At 37.7% G+C, this 18353-nt stretch overlaps 1 protein-coding gene across 1 annotated transcript in view; it reads left to right on the top strand.

Moving 5' to 3' along the window:
* Positions 1 to 1612: 1612 nt before the first annotated feature.
* kcnq1.1 (potassium voltage-gated channel, KQT-like subfamily, member 1.1) overlaps positions 1613 to 18353 on the top strand; it is a 61653-nt gene continuing 44912 nt past the window's right edge. The window contains exons 1-2 of the mRNA XM_087794429.1: positions 1613 to 1867; positions 17145 to 17235. Of these exons, the coding sequence (XP_087650555.1) occupies positions 1629 to 1867; positions 17145 to 17235 (330 nt within the window). The 5' untranslated portion in view covers positions 1613 to 1628. The remainder of the gene's footprint in view (positions 1868 to 17144; positions 17236 to 18353) is intronic.

The following is an 18353-nucleotide window of genomic DNA, read 5'->3' as shown; positions in this document are numbered from 1 at the left end:
TCTGCGCATCCTTTGCCCTGTAAGACATGTACAGGTATGTGTCTTGTGGTAAAGCAGCACTTTTACCTTGTAATATATGTAGTTTTCTTGGAATTCTCCCTTGTTGTAGAGAAACCTGCCTTATTCTAGGGCTGTGGTGATCGACCAATCTTACGATATGATTTAATACTATATATTCAGCTAATACAATTCGATGCACATACATACATAATACATCATTTATGTAACGATTTTAGCAGTGTTGAATTTTACCGACATCTTTTGATTGTTCCACCCTCTTTTGGATGAGTTTATAGAACTGAAGCCAAAATATACCTTAACATCAGCTTTAAATGCAGTTGGAAAGCATTCTCTTGTCCTCAGTCATCGCTCAGATCTTGCTGGATTTCATTGTTATTCAGCTGCAAAGGACCTAATACCTGCTGCCCTCTAGTGTCCGGAAGTTTAATTGCAACACAGAAATGAACAAATGCATGTTAATTGCAAAAAAAATTAAATTATTTTATTTTACAGACACTTAATTGAATATGAAATAGCCATGCTTAAATGAAACATGATTTGTAAAGTTAATACCTACAAAGCATGGTAAAAAGAATATATAAATATATACAATTGATTTCCTAAATCTCCTACTTCCTACTGGGTTAGGATAGGATTGTTGATATATTAATGTTGGTCGACACTGTTTCACCTGCAACACTTCTATGTATGTTAAAATCAAATAGTCTTGTATTCATACGCAGTTTCTAGAAAACATGTTTCATGCAATAAGACTAGTTAAGGCTATCTGGTTGATTCTGTCAGGGACGCATCACCCTTGCACGACTGGTAGACTCATTAGTCTGCTATATAGGATATGACGATAATAATAATAATAATAATGTCTATTTGTATAACGCCTTTTTAGACCAGGGTCACAAAGTGCTTTAACGGTCACGCGTTCCCCCATTCACACATTGATGGGAGTATGATGTCACCCACAAAAGGAGACTTCAAATTTTTAAAGGCCACTCAGATTTCCTCCCATAGTGTTGCTTGTTTGTCTATATGTGGCCGTTACAGCCTGGCGAACTGTTCAGGGTAGCTGGGATTGGCTGCTAGGGGTCCTGATAAACAGTAGAGAATGAATGAAAATACAAACATCAGCTGCCAAAATGAGAAAATCCTCTTTTTCCTCTATGGTTTCCATCTATTTACGTAATTTCATATTCATACATGACAAGTACTCTTAAGGCCTGTAATAATAATGATTTATAACATAAACATGTGGCTTAGAGATATATCCAGCGTTATTAAAGGGTTAGTTCACCCAAAAATTCTACTTACCCTCATTGTCCACTAGGGGTTGGAAATACATTTTGGGTGAACTATCACTTTAACAATGAGTGAAAAGAGTTGTCCTTTTCTCAATATTTATATATGTTTGTCGTATATATTTCGTTATTTATTTAAATATGCGGATAACTATTGATATTGCAGTTTTCTCACTCCGTGGATTCCATCTAAATGTTGCGCAACAACAACCAAAACAAGGCGTCGGATGAACAGGGTTCGAGCAGAGGACTCAAAGGGGCGGATCCTGGCCCCTCCAGCGTGGAGACACGGTCTTGTGGTCCCGACGAGTGACCATGGAGCTGCGGGAGAGAACTTCTCCCAACATCGACTCCAGGAGAGCGAGGATGGCGGAGGGGAACAGTGTCCCGGAGACCACCGGGGTCTACCTTCACTCCTACTTGTCTCATCCGCGCGCGTCCGTCTACAGCACCGGGGCGCGTCCCCGCCAGAAGTGCGCATACATCCAGGGACAAGTCTACAACTTCTTGGAGAGGCCGTCAGGATGGAAGTGCTTCGTCTATCATTTCCTAGTGTAAGTGATCTTCATTCTATCATGGTTTCTGTCTGTGTCTTTATTCAGAATCAGAATCAGTAAACCTTTATTAGTCCCGCGAGGGGAAATTCGGTTTAACAGCTCTTATAAACATGGAGAGAATGGCTCTGAGTGTAATAACTATTTACCCTTAATACTTATTTTAACTGAAAGTTATACCAGAGTTTAGAAGACAAATCGAACGATGACCCTCACAGATACTAATAACTTTAAAACTTAACGTTCAGCTGTTCCTTGTGCATCTGTTTTCAATTACTTGGCTTGTTGTGTTCGTTTGTTCTTCCATGATCTCTTTAACACATGCCTTCACTTTATGGGAAGTTACCAGTAGGGTGGTCATAGTACCAACATTTCAGTAGTCGATACCAGTATCACTCATTTTAATCATACCTTACAATACAATGATTACTAAAAGGACACAACTATATTAAAGATTAAAACCAACAATCAATAATTTCACTTAAAAAAATATGTTTTCTTATAAAATCCAAACAAACAGCTATTGAAAGTGTGTGATAAGCAGCCTTCAAGTATAATAACAAACTCATTTGTTTTCTGAATATGCAAAAAATATATATACAGACCTAGAACCATCAAATGTTCTAACAGAGATAATGTAATGAGCGGCCTTCAAGTATAAAAAAAGGCTTTTTTATTTTATTTTTCCTTTCAAAGATTCCATTTCTGACTCTCTGCTGCAGTCTGTGACTCTCTCGCTTCTGGTCAGTGTCATCAGACTGATTGTGTAAATGAAAAATGACCTCAGATATAACATAACATCAGCTTCCCTCAGAAAGCATCTCAATGTCACTTTCCATGATGGTCACATTTGCATGGTTAACTATCAATGAAATATAAAGTATTAAAGACGTGCACCTCTGAACTGGCTTGGGCTTCTCACTAAATATGCCATCCTACATGCATACAGCTGCAGGGATGAGTTCACTGAGAGGAGACAAGAGAGCTGAAGGTGAAAGGTGTTAAAATCTAGTTAATAAAAAGAGCTGTCTCGCCTGCAGTTAATACAGAACTCTGCAGCGAGAATTCTGACCTGCTCTAGTAGGAGAACTCACATTTCCCTGATTCCTTAAAACTCTTCACTGGCTGCCAGTTTCCTTCAGGATCCACTTTAAAATTCTGGTTCTTACTTTCAGAGCTATTCATTGTCAGGCTCCTCCTTACATCAGTGATGTGATCCAGCCTTACACCCCAGCTCGGGATCTGAGGTCTGTGGATCAGAACACGCTTCCGGACCAGAGGAGAAATCCTTCCAGGCTGTTGCTCCTAAGCTTTGGAACGATCTTCCTCGCCATCTGCGTTTGATGGAACTACTGACTCCTTCAAAAATAAACTTAAAACATTTTATATATATATATATATATATATATATATATGTATATGTTATAGCGCTTTGTGACCCTGGTCTAGAAAGGTGACGTACAAAAAGAAAAACTTCACTTACTTACTTACTTACTTACTTATTAGACACTATTTATTGTAATAAACATGTATTTTATTTTAATCAGAAGAGTAGTTGGACATTGTTGTTTTCACATCATAGAAACGGCGAACACTTGAACACAACCCTTGGTCCTCATTCCTGAGCAGTATGTATTTGCTTGTATTCACACGGAAAGTTTACTTTAACCATCAGAGCTTCTTATCTTTCATTGGCACGTGTAACAAAATATTAATTAACAAACAACACCAACCTTAAAACCACTTACTCTAATATCTTGGAAAACCTAAATAATACAAGGCCAGGTGCTGGAGGTCTTTTTTCCATTTGAACTGTTGTTACACAATCGGAAGAGTGTTGCTGGAAAATAGCCTTGTACAGAACATTTCGGTTATCATTTTTACAGCCTTGAAGTCGATATAAACGGAAGTGAACTTCACATATGTGTGGTTGGAAAAAGCTTTTAACCTTAATGTAGTTTCCCAATTTTTTTATTTTCTTTGACAGACTGTCACTATAAGCCGATGCTTTAATCACATGGTTTCAACCCTGCAACTTATACAACAACGTTGTTATTCTGTGGAACTTTACGGGTTAACAGCCTGTACCAGGGAGCAAAAGAGTGAAACAGTTAATGTGCTGAGGAAGACGAATCAATTTTGGAACTATGAAGATGATGAAGTTAAAGGAGAGCTATACAGAGAAATATGATGCAGAGTCTGCATGTAAACAAAACAAATGATATTGTTTCTTTTTACCTAGTTGTCTCTATAGTTAATAAATGAATCTTGTGCTTTATATTGTCAGGGATGGATTATATTTGTATATTTCCTATTATGCTTGTATAGGGTTTGTTTTGTTAATGATGCACATCTGCTTACATTAGCTATTACGATCACAGCTGTGGCAATGTGCTTCTCTAAAGAACCACACTCAAGATAAATGATCAGCCCTTACTTGTGGTTCATACAGCTGAAAAGAAAAGGTGGAAGAGGAATTTACCAGCATGAGTAACAGAAGGAAGACCACCAATGAGGTTCATGAATAAAGGACCAAATTAAGGGAATAGGTTTGGTGAGGGATGAAACACTAGATGAAAGAAGCATATTTGTTGTGACAAACCCTGATGTGAAACTTGAAAAAAAAAGAAGAATACAGTACTTCCCTTGGTGGCTCTTGTTTTATTATTCTTGTTATCGTCTGAGACCTGTCTTTGTCATCCAGAACCTTGACTGCTCTGGGTTAACGTGTGAGAATAGCAAGTCAAACCCGATGAATATTTATGATCCTGCTCTTTGATGGTCTGGGATGAAGGCTTGGATCACGGCTGTGTTGCATGATGGGGTGTCACGACGAATGAGCGCTGGAAAAGTAAATGAAGAGTCCTCACTGGATTTCAACATTACCTCTGTGGGGAGAGTGTGGCGATATCACCACTTTTCCTTTAATTAAAAAAAAAAGATGGTTTTGTTTATTTTGTGTGACTCAGTCACAGCTAAAAATATTGGATGTCAAACACTACACTCCAGTCATGCATTTTGCCTGTTATCAGCCACATTTGAAACGTTTGACAGTTGAGTGGCTCTCGCCTGAAGCATGCAGGCAGTGCTCGGGGAATGTGGGTTATGATCTGCCAGCTCACCTCGATGTGTGCTGTCTCTCCCTCTTGCTGGTGGAGATAGCAGACAGCTAAACTTGGATGTGTTCCTTTGTGTGTGTGTGTGTGTGTGTGTGTGTTCGGGGGTGGGGGTTGCACTGCCACCCAGTGACCCTGCTGTGGAGGAGAGCGGCGCAGGGGAATGCAGCCTTGTCGAAGCGGGTTTCATTCTTGGTGAGTCAAAGGAAGAGTCAGAACATCATGTTGAAAGAAAATACTCTGCCTATGTGATGTGACTGGACACCAAATGTGTGTGCGCGCTTCAATGTGAACGGTTAACAGTATGAATGAATGGATAGATTAACCCTTGTGTTTTCCCGGGGTCGAGATGAACGACCTTCCCCACTGCATGTGTATTTATGGTCGTTCATTTGGATACACAGATGGCACATGGGATACCACAAAGAACCTTTTTCTTAGGGCCACCGGGTCACCTGACCCACAAGCAGCACAAGGGTTAACAATATACACAGACGTGGAAACACAGAGAAAATGTTTTATGTAATTACACAGTAAAAGCCCAATGTTTACATGCAAGGCAACACAATAATTCGTATTCGCACCTTTAGAATAATACAACTTGAGATAAACCTTAGAGTTTAATTATCTTTCTCACTAAAAAAGAAGAAGAGAAAAACAGCCGTCCAACCATCTTGATACCTAACAGCAATTAATTATAATTACTAATTAAGGGCAATATGATAAAATAAAAAATTGGATTCACATTTCTTTTCAGAAAAAAATAAATGCAAATGAGAGATGACTCAAAATGATCTTACTTTTTTCATCATAACCTAAAGCTCTAGCTTCAAACAATGCCACAAACATAACTCAATTAATATTGTGATGCATTCATTCTATTATTATTATTTACTTTATTAAAGAGTTATTTCGATATATATCACCTGTCTATTATAACGATATATTATATAAATAATATTTTATTTTTTATCATGGTTCTTTTATGGTTTACACTACAATAAAGTGTGTGTAAAATAAAATGATTTGATTTTTTTATTTACAATTAAATATTAAAATATATTAGTATAAAAGAAATAATACAAATATTGACGACATTTGTTTATTTTTGTGTTGCATTTAAAGGAACTCAAATCTCTTTCCTGTCTAATGAGTTCTGCGCATTCGTTTGATCCAAGGAAGAGTGACATTTTAGAATTAAGACAGTCAATTTATTAATAACAAAGTATGATTACCAAAGTAGGCCTTACAAGACCTTAAATACAACAGTTAAACAAAGAAATGCAAATTATTCAAATTGTTCAAAAATACCACAGTTCCAGCGCTTGGTCCAGTCTCTGTCAGTCATCCTGGCTCACCCAGGTCCTCCCAGAGAGTGGCACTTAATCTTTAGATCGTCTCGTCTTTTAAAGCCCTCAAGACACTCATGACACTCCCAGAACCAAATCTGACTCCATAATGAACATCAGATGTTGTTTGATCTGATCACTAATCTAAACAAAGAATCTCCTGACCTCCTTCACACCTGTTATCTCCAACCAGGTTCGTGGACCATAAATTCTGTGTCTTGATACTTCAAAAGTCGGGAACATCCTTGTCTAAACAATCACGACATTTGTTACCGTGGCTTTATCCTTCCTCACCCAATACATACAGTATGTTATCTTCACAGTCAGCACTTCTAACAAAATGGCACCAAGGTCCATAAAAGTTAAGACACGGATGGCCAGAGCCCCTGAGCCCTGGACCCCTGCTGTGGGAAGGGAGCTGTCGTAAAACACAACACAGGATGTTTAAGATCTGAACAAGAGATGACATTATCAATGTTTAACAATTGATTACACAAAGGACATACATTCAACTCATCAATGGATACACCTATAGGAAAGTAATTTAGAATATGTCTTCACAGTAAAACACACAGAGGCTAGATGGCAGCAGTCATTATGTCTTAGGCATCTAAAGAAACAATGAAATATTTGAGATCACAGAAAGACTGATGACAAGAGGATACAGTCGACTCCGGCAGCTTTTAAAGCTAAGTATTGGACATAATTTGGTGTATAAACAAGTAAAAGCAGTTACGACTTCATCAAGAGTCATGTGGTCAGTAAATAGTCAAGAACTTGAGCAATACTACAAATGTATCCTTGTTCCTAAATAATCAAAATATATTGTTTAGATTATTGACAATACACACCAGTGGACAGACAACAAATGACACACATTGTTAAGCCAGCCTGCACCTTAAGAACAGTATTCATAAACCATATCATATTTAGCAGTGTGAGCTAACAAAGGTACATGGAACAAATCAAAAAGCTGTGTGTTATTTGTATTTAAATTCAATATAAATAATATTTCTCTCTTCTGTCTTTGTGCGTGGATGAGAGATAGATGAGCGACAACAGTAGTGCTTATCATAGATACAATTAACGGTAAGAGACAGAATGTATAAAACAACAACATCTAAATGTCTTTTATACAGAAAACAAGAACAAACAGGTGCCATTAACACATCTAGCTTCGTAATGAAGTCGTAACAACTCAGTGAAGGTCAGAAGTCTTGCTGATTCATAAGTCTCTACTAATTATTCTTTACTATCTGCACCATTATACATTATCTGAAATTCATACATGTGATTTCCTGGATTCCTGTTAAAGACATAAGTCTTGATAAACCAAACAAAAACCCAATAAAGATATAGAAACATTTATTTACTAAGACTTTTAATCTTACAAGGGAATAAAAAGTATCTGATTATACCATTAAACCTTTGCTTAAACCCAGAAATGGCTGCCATGGCTATTATGCGGATGCAAAATAGTTTAATATGCTTCCATACAGCAGTCATTCTTCGGATGAATTACTGCCTTTGATTTATTGTCAAGACAAAGAGCAGTTTGCCATCTGCCTTGCATCTTTCTATGGTGTTGGTCTTGCTTGTGCACGAAGAATCTGATACAAGCTTTTGTCATTTTCTTGAGAGAGTTTGCCGTCTATAACAATACACATGCTTTAATGAAGAGCATGTAGGTAAGTAGACATTTCACAATTTGAGACGATTCACATATTCAAAACAATCAACTTTGTTTTGATGTCTGCTGTCTCAACACGCTTAAATTACATCTCATGTTCAATCCGTGGTTTTTTAAGTGTAAAATGATTCAAGCAGGTACAATTATAAAATTGTGCTTAAATCTTTCAACATTAGAAAACACAGATTCAATTACAGATGTAATGGAAGCTTTTTGAGACCCCAGTACAAAATACAAAACTGTGTATTAAAATATAATAGAATATAATATATATTTTTAATTAATTCAATTATTTAATGAATTCGACCGTTGAAATAAAATGTAATGAATTCAATCATGTGAATATACTTATTTGAAAAATACATAATTGAAAATGTTAAACTCAACTATACTATATTCTGAAGCCACTAATATACTTGTTCAGTCATCTGCTGCTGTCAAGACACAAGATAAAAAAAATACACTTATTCTATTATAATCAATTTATGATGAAATTCAAAAGAAAAACGTAAGAGTTTTATATGTTTTAATAAAAGCAAGTGCTATCATGTCTTATTTAGTGATTTTCAAGGCTTGTCTGTAATTATATAAAATTCACTTAAATCTAATTAGAGGATTATCTAGAACAATTGCCACTATGCACAAACAAAAATAAACATTGTGGCCGTTTCTTTAATGATTCTTAAGGAGTGAATGTGTTTAAAGTCATATTCCCGTTAAAAAAGTGTTGTGTGCACAATGACATTTTGACTTTGTTACCCACATATACCCGAATGTCAAGAGGAATGATTAAAATAACACTTTAAGTCGTGTACTCTGACAGAAACACGTCCTAGTCCGTCTGTGTATTTAATATCAATTTAGATTTTACAAAAGTAGTGCCAACCCATGTACAATGTAGTGCAAGAGTAAAAGTACAAATGTTGTGTGAATACTTTAAGTTTTCAAATTGTACTGTGCAGTGAATTTACATTAGGCAAACTGTGGTTATGGCTCTTCTGCTCAGGAGTATGATGGCAGCTGTGAAAAAATAGTTAAATCTGGAGGTGCATTTCACACTTCTGTACCTCCAGCGTGTGTGCGTGTGTGCGTGTGTGCGTGTGTGCGTGTGTGCGTGTGTGTGTGTGTGTGTGTGTGTGTGTCTCCACTCTGCACTGTGGATGCGGGGGGTCTCGAAGCTGGTGTAGAAGGTGTCGAGTTTGTCCGGTTTGCGATCTGCGGTGCTGATATTGCTGGTCCCGTAATTTGTTGCAGGCCTTTACACATTCACCCGGTGCTTGTGGTGGAAATCAAGAAACTCAGCATCTCTCTGTACGGCCCTTTTGGCCGCTGTGACGTCCCTCCTCCGTCTGAACACCTTGGTCCTTCGCCTCACTGCCTAATCTGCATGCGAGGCAGCGGGCACGCAGCGCGAGGTGTTCCTGACTGTTTATCCAGGGCTTCTGGTTGGGTAGCATTGCAACCCCATAATGTGGGCACGATGTTCTCAACACAGGTGTGATGTACCCAGTTACACACTGTGCTCTGATAGAAACACACCCCAGTCCGTCTGAGCAAAGAAATCCTACAGGATTCTCTTAGTACCGGGGGGTCCAGGGTTTCATTTGTCTGGTGACAGGATTTGTTTGTAAGTAAGTAAGTAATATTTATTTATATAGCGCTTTTCGAGACCAGGGTCACAAAGCGCTTAAACAATCAAAACAATACTCAAAAAAGTACATACTTTAATGATCAAGATAATACTGAGAACAACACAGGAGTTCCAGAAAATCAAGGAAAAGCCTGAACAAATAGAAACGACTTAAGGTGTTTCTTAAAGGAGTCAGTAGACTCCATCAAGCGCAACGGGAGAGAAAGATCGTTCCAAAGCTTAGGAGCAACAGCCTGAAAAGATTTCTCTCCTCTGGTCCTGAGCCGTGTGCGTGGAACAATAAGTAGATTCTGATCCACAGACCTCAGAGCCCGAGCTGGGGTGTAAGGCTGGATCAGATCAGTGATGTAAGGAGGAGCTTGACCATGTTTCAGTCTATGTCCAAAGTGCGGTGGGGTGCATCCCTGTGTGCACTTCATATGTTGTCCAGTGTGTCTGTAAAAAAGGGTGTTATGGTTCACAGTATTTCGGGTAAACATTCTTAAGGCTTCTTTGGTTGGAGCCGGCAGTGATATAAAAGGTCAGGGTTTGTATTGCGCTTATGATGTCATCGAGTTTGCCGGGGGCTGCCGTGGAGTTAGCTCGGAGGGGTATGTAACATCGGACGAAAACACAGCAGTGATCGGTGGGTAGGAGAGGCGGCATTTTCAGCAGTGAAAACTCCACGTCTGGTGAACAGTGTTTGTGTTTGTTCTAAATGACATTCAGAGTCTCGCCGCGCTGTCTGCGAATCACTCTCCCGGGGTCATCATGCTCACTCCAGCTCTGTGCTCCGGGACCTTCCTGGGGCTGATGGTGGTGCTGTGTGCAGGAGCGAAAAAAATAAGTTGAAGCTCCAGTGGCATGAAAACAATGAATTGTGCATGTTCTTGTGAGTTGGCAATGTCCAGCTATGTCGGTCCGTGGAAGTGTGTGTGGCACTCAAGCATCACAGCAGAAAAAATCTGGGAGCAGGTCGGACAAACATGTCTGCCTGAGGGGGTGCTATGATGTATACCATCTGGCATCACTAGTTGGTTACGTACAACAGTGCTTCCCATGAGGACAAACGATGCATTAAAAAGGTACTGGTTATCCCAGACGTAACATTTTGGAGCCGGAAAAGTTTGTCAACATCAGAGAAGGTATTGGAGCCAAAAGCTTGAGAGAGAACTTCATTATCAAGTATATGAGAGTGTGTTTAGTAAGCAGACGAAATTTAACCGTTTTTTGTGTCCAATTTTATTTTAGTAGGTTCAATCTCTTCATAGCTACTAACAAATAATAGACATGCTCCTGATCAATTAAATAGCTTATTGAAATTCAAGAATGCACATTCGCCATTGCAAATTTTATTTTTAATTCATACTGCGCTTTGATATGTCAGCAATGTGAAGACTACTTTGAAAAACATGATATTAAAATAATATAAGTAAAAAATATAGTAGATCCAATTACATTTGTTGCAACAAGCTAGTTTAAAATCCAGTTATGGTCAAAAATGTGAATTTATAGTACCATATAGTAGATTGACTCAATAGATTCCACGTTATTTTTTAACAAGAAAATAAATAATAAAGAATTAGAATATACTTCAATAATGAGCTTAAATAACGACAATATGTAAACGTTTAATGTAATGTGTGTTTTTTTGCTGTGCATCTTATGCATTTCTTTGCCTCCAGTTTCATGTCAACAGTTTACATATCACCTGTATATGTTCGATGTTGTACGAAGGCAGGACCAACAACATCTGTCACCTTCCTCCAAATCTGTGCTTTGCCTGTTCCTGTCACAACACCACTACTAACAGAAGACATTTTTTTATAACTCCAGTTCACTCCTGAAAAGATTATTCTATTTTCTCTTTCTTCATTAGCGTCATGGTCAACATGAGGCATCTAACCCTCCTCATAAAGTGATCACTGTCTAGTCATGGCCACGCTTTAGGGATGCAAAGATTTAATCGATTATCAGGTAATTGTCAATAAGAATATACTCAATTAAAATAAATGAATTGCAATTCATTTTTTGAACCAGTAATTCCTGGCACAAGCGACAGAGAATAAAGAGGGCAAGACGAAATGCCTTTAATTTATTTTAATTTGGTTAATGTTGTCAAAGACGCCACTGACCGACGAACTAACAACAGAGCTAACAGCAGCGGCTCTGCTGCAGTGTTGCTGTGTGCAGATGTTTGGAGGATAAATCCCTCAACAGGATTCATCTCCACTAACTTAATAAGTATCTAAAGAAGAATCAAGACAAAGAATATGAGAAAGACGAAACAAAACAAAGCAGTTAACTTCGCTGTTCTGTAGAGACGAGAGACATTTTCAGTCGACAAAAACAAACGTTCTTGTTAGTGTCAATGTTGACTTTATCTTTGGAATCTGGCTCATTCAACAAATAGTGAGTTTGTGTTTAATACAGTTTGGATAAAAGCTGACGGCGCAGAGTTCCGTGCTGGTGAATGTTTCCAATGTCTCAGATGAGAGATGAGTGTTGCGGATATTTTCTATTCAGAATAGGTTTGATATGCTACCAAAATGTTATTCCCTGCCCTCAAGACAGTCCAGAATAAATATTTGATTATGGAATATGATTTGCATTTTTCATTTATAACATACCGCTTACATAGCGCTTTCATTTTACATATACAGTAGACAGAACCTATTCAGAAGGAAATTCAGGTTCTCAGAAAAAAATGCCGCTCGATACAAGATGAAACAACTATCGATGATGGCATTCATTGATGCACATGCTTTAATGGTTTTCCTGGTGGTTCATTAATCTACAATAGTTTTTTTGTTAGAGTTCATCGCTGCACATACATTTACTCCTCCTCAGCCCACCACTACAATTCACTGTTAACCACTGTATAAAACCCTAATTCCGGATGTCCACCAAACCTGAAAAAAAAACAAAGCTGCATGGAAGATAGAAAACAATCCTTAAACTCACTGGAACACTCACACAAATAGCAGGGGGACAATTTTCTGCAAGATTCAATCCTATTTTTTTTCATCATGTCATCTTGTTGGCACCACTGTTGAAAAAATCGTTTGGGCAGAAAACATGTTAAAAAAGTGATCAAAAAACTATTGGCAGATGTTGAATTACACTTAACTAATGAACTTTGTTGCACTTGAAAAAACAGTATCAGCCAGTATCTCTCATATTTGAATTGTGAATCAACCTTTTTGTGGGTATAGCTCTCTCTAAATGCAGTGTCCAGGGTAGGCATCACCAGAGGGGCACATGTGTTCTGCTGGATATGTCTTTTCTCTTAAATCAGTGAAATGTCTGAATTCGTTGCCCGAAAACCTGGTTAAAGGGCGGGTTATAGTCCACAGACACGTTTGAAGAGGATCAAGACTAAGAGGATAGAGAAATCCAGGATTAGTGCCAAATGCAGGGTGTGATTTTGCTTAGCCGGTGAAAAGTTTCTGAACCACTCAACGGTTAAATGTCTTGAAGTTTTAAGTGATAAAAGGAATTAAGTTGCAGCTGAAGATGTCAAGAATGACATTATAGCAATGATAAAAAACTCTTTTTTACCAAAAAGGTAGAAGGTTTGGGTGAGGTAACCTTTCCTATCTGCAGCCTTTTTATTCAACCTCTCGATTTTATTTAATACAGGTTCAGTTAAAACTGACTCTGTGTTCTTTTGGCAATAACACTTGGCTCCACAAACAAATATTGGATTTGGTTATATTCTGTGACAACAGCATTTTCAGCACCTTAATAAAAATGCTTTGTTCAATACAGTATTACGACCAACCTCTGTCAAGTATGTGTGTGGATCGATTTCAACTCCAAACATCTCATCTGTTCAAAAATAAAAAGATAAATATACGTGAGTGTAATCAATTATTTGAAATACATAAATCTCCACTATCGAGTGAATGTTCATATTAGTTAACAGGATGTTTTTAAGTAATCAGTCGAAAGAATTTCTGTTTGGGATATTATAGCAATACAAGTTGGTTTGTCCACCCTGCAGTCTCGATGAGCTTTCTTGGGTTTCCACAGATTGCTATTGTTTTTGTTCATATTTTCTCGATTTATATACTGAACTTTTTAAAACAAACATATTAAACAATCTTCTACACATTTCTTAGTCCAGCTTTATCTTAGAGATGTTTATTTTCACATGTAATCCTTAACCCAAAAATCCAGCATGAAGTAAAAACAACAACATGTAAATTAACATTGATTGACTGAAGTGAAATTGGAGGGAGCTGCGATGGGTTTTCCACTATGTTCAAGGCTTGTGCCTTCCTGCGGAGCGGGGGAACATCTGACAGCAGGGGAGCTAAACTCTGTTTAGCACTGGTGCACCAGCGCCTCATCAGAGGTGAAGAGTAAAGAGGTCCATTTGCCAGATGACACAGAAGAGTTTTTCGAGTTCTGACTGACTATGTGCCCTACTGTGAATGTGCACCAGTGTAGAAATGGATGGATGGACGGACGGATGGATGGAGAGATAGATAGATAGATAGATAGATAGATAGATGGATAGATATACTATATAGGTTTTGTATGGCATGATAAAGTTAAACCCAGCCTGATAATTTCCTTATTTTATTTCCTATATCCATAATGTTGAACTAGTGAATGCAGTTCATCTTAATGAGTCAAAGCAGTTACCTAGACCCTCTATGATACAACAAAACCTGCAAAAAGAAAATGATCGATTAGGAATCAATCCAGGAAAGACTCCCAGACCTGTCCGATCAATGTGAGCCGTTCGCAAGTCAACTCTCACCCAAGCACAAATATTGAAACGCCAAGCACTTCGGTCCGCCTCTATATTACCGACTCCATGTCCGTCCTCTACCATGACTTTACTTTCACCGCATAGCCCGACTGCAAGGGAATCTGTCCATCAATAATGGATGGCAGAGAAGCTTTGAGCTTTTGTTTAGAGTTCAACAACGCCTTTGTAGCTAAGCCAGTGTATTATTGTGGCTGTTGGTACTCGGAGCCCATGGGTGCCGGGTGTATTATCTATCAGCCGCAGGGCAGGGTAGGGGAGGTGAAATATGGTGGTTCACTTCGCATTGCGGTCGGATATATCCTCAGAAGGATTAGAGATCAAGAAAGATAATGTGTTTAGCATACTAAATATATAAATATATATTACCCATCCTGTTCTTTACCATGACAACATTCCTGAGGAAGTCAAGGATGTTTGTGTTGATGTGTGGCCTCATTGTAGAAACCAGTCCATCCCTAACTAGGCCTCATTGATAAACACCAGCTGGTTGACTTGAGACTAATGTACCTCCTACTGTCTGAACATGTGGTTTACTCGTGTGAGACTCAATGACCCATGTATGTGTGTTATAATGGTGTGTTTAGTTCGAGTTTGTGTTGCAATTTTGGGCCAAAACAATATTGAGAAACTTGTTATTCTGCTGCGCTCATTTACTTAATTCCAACCAAAGTAGATTTATTATTTTTTCATCCATCTCGAATCCCGTCGAGTTAATGTTTAATAATGTTTGCTTGTCATAAAACTGAATGGAAAATAATGAAGCACTGCTGGTACCTTGTAGCTCGATACAGAAGGCAGAGATAACCAATAGATTCACCGAGTTAACAATCAATTATCTTTGTCTGAAGTAATACCACTGATACAGCAGACAACCCGTGGTGCAACTTTAATAGATACTTCTTTTTTTTTAAGAATAATGAGAGAAAATATTGTATGTAACACTAATGACTACATATGCCAAGACAGCTTCTTCTAACGGGGAATATTGTACAATACGGTAAATTAATAAAAACCTTGCTAGTCAATGAAACATCTGCTTATACTACCAATTCAAACGTACATAGTGTTGATATTAAAGCATTAAGATGTTTAAAATTTAATGTAAAATTCTAAAACAAATTATTTATCAGATCCTTTTTTTATTTAACATTACTGAATAACATGAGAAAAAAAAACATTCTCTTTGCGTTTATAAGTTTACCCTGAATAAAGAGTGAAAACAGCAGCATTCATCTCGGAGCTCAAGTGAGTTCAATTATTTAACGTGAAAGAAGAAGCTGCTAGAAGGAAAAACAAATAAATAAGGGGACATTAAATCTTAAAGTCTTTGTTAAAAAAAAAGAGCTTTAATGTGTCTTGTCTAGAAGCTGAATTTTTTTATTAAATGAGAAAAACAAGAATAAAGAAGGTGGCTTATTTAATTTCATTACCTCAAGGTAATATTAGGCAAGTATTAAATCTTAACTGTAAGAAAAACTAATTGGACTAACGAAAAATGACGAAAAACACTCTAGACTCTCACTTTTTATGGTTTAAATTCTTGATTTTTAAGTATCCAGACCGGCTGTATATTAAAGATACTAAATAAAGTTTTTATTATGTTTTTCTGGCAGAATAAGAGACCAGGGGGGGAGACTTGCGCTCCCCGGCTGGAGACTCTGTTCCGATGTAAAACTAATATTTTTCTTCCAATTTCACTGCAGCATATTGTACATTAATAGGAAGGACGCAGGGGATGCTGGAGGGAGTGTCTTTGTCCATTTGTAGGATATCAATCCATTTGTAATCGATGATGAATGTGTACACGTCCTATCTCTTATTAATATGATATTGAAAAAAAAGTGAGGAATTCACATCCTTATACTCTATTTAAGTTTGATTACTATGTCACTAAGTTGTTTTTGTTGTACATAATGTAAATAATAATAATGGTATATACTGTATTTGTAAAATTAAATATGGATCAGCTCCTGATCAATTCATATTTAATGATTAATATGAACTTAGGTGCACAATTTGAAAGGAACAATAGTTTTGAAAATATGTATTTATAGGATGTCAGCAAAATGAATGATATAAGGCCAAAAAAAAAGGAACATCTGTTTTTAAAATGCATGTTTTTCTCTTTTTTTTTGCAGGAGATAAGAAATGTTTTTGACCTTGGTGGGAATAAATTGTGTGCTGGGCAACATTTCTATGGGTCTCTGTGGGTTTGTGTGTGCCCTCAAACGTCGACTGTTGTTTGCTGTTAAATGCATTTATCAACACACTGTTGCCTTTAAAAGGTTAAGTTCAAAAGGTTTTACCACATCTCATCTCTCGTTGGCTGCTCGCTGAAGCTGAGTCAGACGAAGTACATGACACAAATATTAAGTTGTTTTATGCTCCCTCGAAAACTTTATTTTGGAAGTTGGAGTTCAAAACCTGCGCCAGACGGCAAAGCCGACTGAAGTCTTGCTGTTTAAATCAAAGACTGGAATATTGACATAAATATGAAATAGTGTGAACAGGGAATGTGTTGGCGTGCCTTGACTGTCAAATGAGGAAGGAACCAACAGAGTGGATTGCATATTTATCACATCGATTCATGCTTTAATGATGTACATGGTTAAATAAATAAACGCAGTGACCTTTGTTTCAACTCTACCATCATCAATGCAAGAGTGTCTCGGCAGAAACGTTTTCTTTTTCTTCATTTTTTTCTTCTAGGTTCCTCATGGTTCTTGCTTGTCTGGTCCTGAGTGTTCTCTCCACCACGCCTGATTTTGAGGAGTTGGCCTACACACACCTCTTCTGGGTGGTAAGTCCAAAAATTAGGGTTCACTTCCTGCTTCCTTTCTTGTTCTGTTTCACATGATATCAGATAAAAAAAATGTTTTGCAAAAATAATGAATGCATTGTGAATCTGAAGCCACATGTTCTTCTTCTTGTATTATCATTTTTTTATTTGCAACTGTGTCAGTAAGCTCACAACAATACAAGCACAGAGAACCAACTTCCTAGTCCTAGTGCTCATCGCCAAGTAATACAGAGCTTCTACTCAGGCTGTGAAAACATTCTTAAGATTCTTCATATAGTTCATATTTGTCTGACCTTGCTTCACCAAAACATTTCCACGAAATAGTCCTTGAATTGTCCAACTAATGACCAGTTGAAAAGGAACTAAGTACTTGTTCCATTTCGAAACATCCTGCTCGCACAATCCACTTCATTCATTGGAAGTATTTTTCAGCGACCTTCAGTGTGTCACGTCCTCTCATGCATCACGGTGCTGAGATGACATGTGACATGACGGAATGGTTGCAGTTAATAAGTCCATGCTCTGAATACTTTAACATTTGAAGTTGAATTGAGATATATTTTCAAATCCGTCGTTTTCAACCGAGTTAAATGCTGAACCAGCTATAACGATGTGTTTCATGTTCTGTTTTGATGTTGTATGGGCTTGTCGTCAAGGTAACGGGGAGCTTGGTGAAAGCATAATATCGTAACCACAAACACAGTCCCACGCAGAGACACAGAGGAAGACCATCACACACCATTATTAAAACCTGCTACATGAGTTATTACTCCGTATAGTGTCCATCTTATCCAGGGAGGGCAATTTCATTTCTCTAGGGGCCATATTACATACCTTCACTGTCGTGATGGGCCGTCAAGCCGAATAGAATCCTTACAATTATCTGAAAAGAAATGCAGATACAAATTGGGGGAGAAATGACGTCCCAAAGACAGGTCTGCTCTAAGCATTCATTGTAATTCTTTATTAAAAAAATATAAATAGTTTTTAAAATTGGAGTCAGCTTATCTCTTAAGGAAAGTTTTGTTCTAGTTCCACTCTGGGGATTGTAGTGTGGGTTAAAAATAACCTCATTTTCTGACGCACTTTAGCAACGGGCTCCTAAATTATGAACCACC

The sequence above is a fragment of the Callionymus lyra genome, chromosome 6 (assembly GCF_982586985.1).
Source record: "Callionymus lyra chromosome 6, fCalLyr1.hap1.1, whole genome shotgun sequence".
Classification (NCBI taxonomy): Eukaryota; Metazoa; Chordata; class Actinopteri; order Syngnathiformes; family Callionymidae; genus Callionymus; species Callionymus lyra.
This window is presented reverse-complemented; position numbering and strand designations above follow the sequence as displayed.